The sequence below is a fragment of the Mesoplodon bidens genome (genome assembly GCF_964165515.1).
Source record: "Mesoplodon bidens genome assembly, chromosome: 14".
NCBI classification, from domain to species: Eukaryota; Metazoa; Chordata; class Mammalia; order Artiodactyla; family Ziphiidae; genus Mesoplodon; species Mesoplodon bidens.
The window spans coordinates 79,333,053-79,335,189 of NC_138170.1; the positions used below are offsets into that span (position 1 = coordinate 79,333,053).

General features: G+C 38.3%; 1 protein-coding gene across 1 annotated transcript; it reads right to left on the reverse strand.

Moving 5' to 3' along the window:
• Nucleotides 1-267: 267 nt before the first annotated feature.
• On the reverse strand, nucleotides 268-907 carry LOC308627676 (cytochrome c). Its single transcript, XM_081254010.1, has one exon. The coding sequence runs from the start codon at nucleotides 843-845 to the stop codon at nucleotides 528-530; it is 318 nt and encodes a 105-aa protein (XP_081110136.1). The 5' UTR covers nucleotides 846-907; the 3' UTR covers nucleotides 268-527.
• Nucleotides 908-2,137: the final 1,230 nt, after the last annotated feature.

The window sequence follows — 2,137 nt, forward strand, 5'->3', positions numbered from 1 at the left end:
AAATGCAATATTTTAGATGGAGAATTTTAATTAATTTGGCATATTTAGGACCAAAAAGATAAAGTGGACATTGTCAGTGTATCTTCAGCCCTTGCCTTAACAGGTGAATGAACACAACTTGAAACACAGGTGAATCTTGCTGGTCTATGAGACAGTGAAGGGAGCTTCTCAATATTTAAATATATTAATATAACCAGTTATAGAAATCTAAATATAAAACCAATCTCCTATAGGGTTTGAGAAGGCATTCACCATATCCCTGAAAAGTTTAACATTCCTTATTCAAGTTTAATCATCTCTTTAGAAGGGGAAAACAGGGATAGTACTTGCTGAACCAGAATTACTATCAAAATTCAAAAAGCTGACCATATTCATTTAGCCACAAGCCAATCTTATTTAAATCAGGACAGAAATATTACATCAGCTATTCATGGTCTGAATTCTAGTGTATGAGATCAATTTAAATATGGTACACATAAAAAGTCATGAGACATTTGTTTCATAATAAATAAGGTAGTGGCCAACTATTACTCATTAGTAGCTTTTTTGAGATAAGCTATCAAGTCTGCCCTTTCTCCCTTCTTCTTAATGCCAGCGAAGATCATTTTTGTTCCAGGGATGTATTTCTTGGGATTCTCCAAATACTCCATCAGCGTCTCCTCTCCCCAGGTGATGCCTTTGTTCTTGTTGGCATCTGTGTAAGTGAATCCGACAGCCTGACCTGTCTTTCGCCCAAATAGACCATGGAGATTTGGCCCAGTCTTGTGCTTGCCTCCCTTTTCCACAGTATGGCACTGGGCACACTTCTGAACAAAAATCTTCTTGCCCTTCTCAACATCACCCATTTTTAAATCGTTCTTTCTCCGTGTACGACTAAGCCGTTCCCGCTCCCAAGCCAAACGTCCCGCTTTCTCCACACTTAATTCTTTTGAATTCCTGGAAGTCAACAAATTCAATACAATAAATAAGTCCTGAATGTCTAACAAGCTCAGTGCCAAGATTCAGAGGCTATATCTCTGTCCTGGAGTTTACATCTTGCTGGAATGGGCGTTTTTTCTGACTGGGCTGCTCTTTCTAACTGATGAATTCCTGTCTCTTTTTTTGTGATGCAGTTCCTTTACTCAGTAAAGCCTTTGCTAAATCATCCAGGCAAAATTAATTGTTCCCGGTTTAATTAATGAACAGTACCTATACATCTCTTCTAGAGCCATCACTTTGCATTATATATTGCCTTACAATTGTTTATGTTAAAACTCTTTAAACCTTTTCAGTAGGCAGTGCATCATGTGGCACTTTACACTCACTATTTTTTCTCTACATAACCTATGGCGTAGGTATTCTCAATATCACCATTCACACAGGAATAAATTAAGGAGTACAGAGCTTTATTAATTGTGCAAAATCATATAGTGATCAGGTATAGATGTAGGATTCCAGCTCAGGACTGTCTGGTCCTACACTTCAGTGACCTCCCTCCAACTCTGATTCCATTAGACAGTGAAACTTCCAAGGCAAAATGTGGTCATTAACTTTGTATTCTTCCCTTTCTTTGCAAAGTAAGGACAAGATGTGTCCAGGAGGAAAGAAAAAAAAATTCTCTACCCTTCTAGATTTTTCTGGCTAGTCTAAGAATTAATTGCCATGAGACAGATTAACAGGAAAAAAATCACATTTAATTACATATGTAAGGGGGAATCCAAACATGGGAGATTCCAAAGACAGTCAGGCAAAATTAGGTATATATGTCATTTTGAAATAAGAAGAAGGGGCCAGGGCTCTGGGACTTAAAAAGGAAAGGAGGCAAATCCCAGGAAGATGGAAAAAAAGCAAATGTTTGGAAAACTAATGTTTGCTGGGCCATGTAGAAATAATGGGACACAGAGAGGAATTTTAACAAACAGACGGTGCTAGGTTCCTCTCTGTAAAGCAGGCCTAGTTCATTTTATATTATAGATATCTCTGGTGATAGCTCCTTCCTGGAGTAGGTTACCTCCATCTAAATTCTTCTACACAGTTAGGGGTAGACCAAAGGTCCTTCCTGAGTCTTCTGTTTCTAAAAACAATTAGCCCCCCAAAATGCTTATGCCAAAGGGACACATTTTGGGTGGGAAACTTTGCTTCCTGGCAAAAGCAAGCT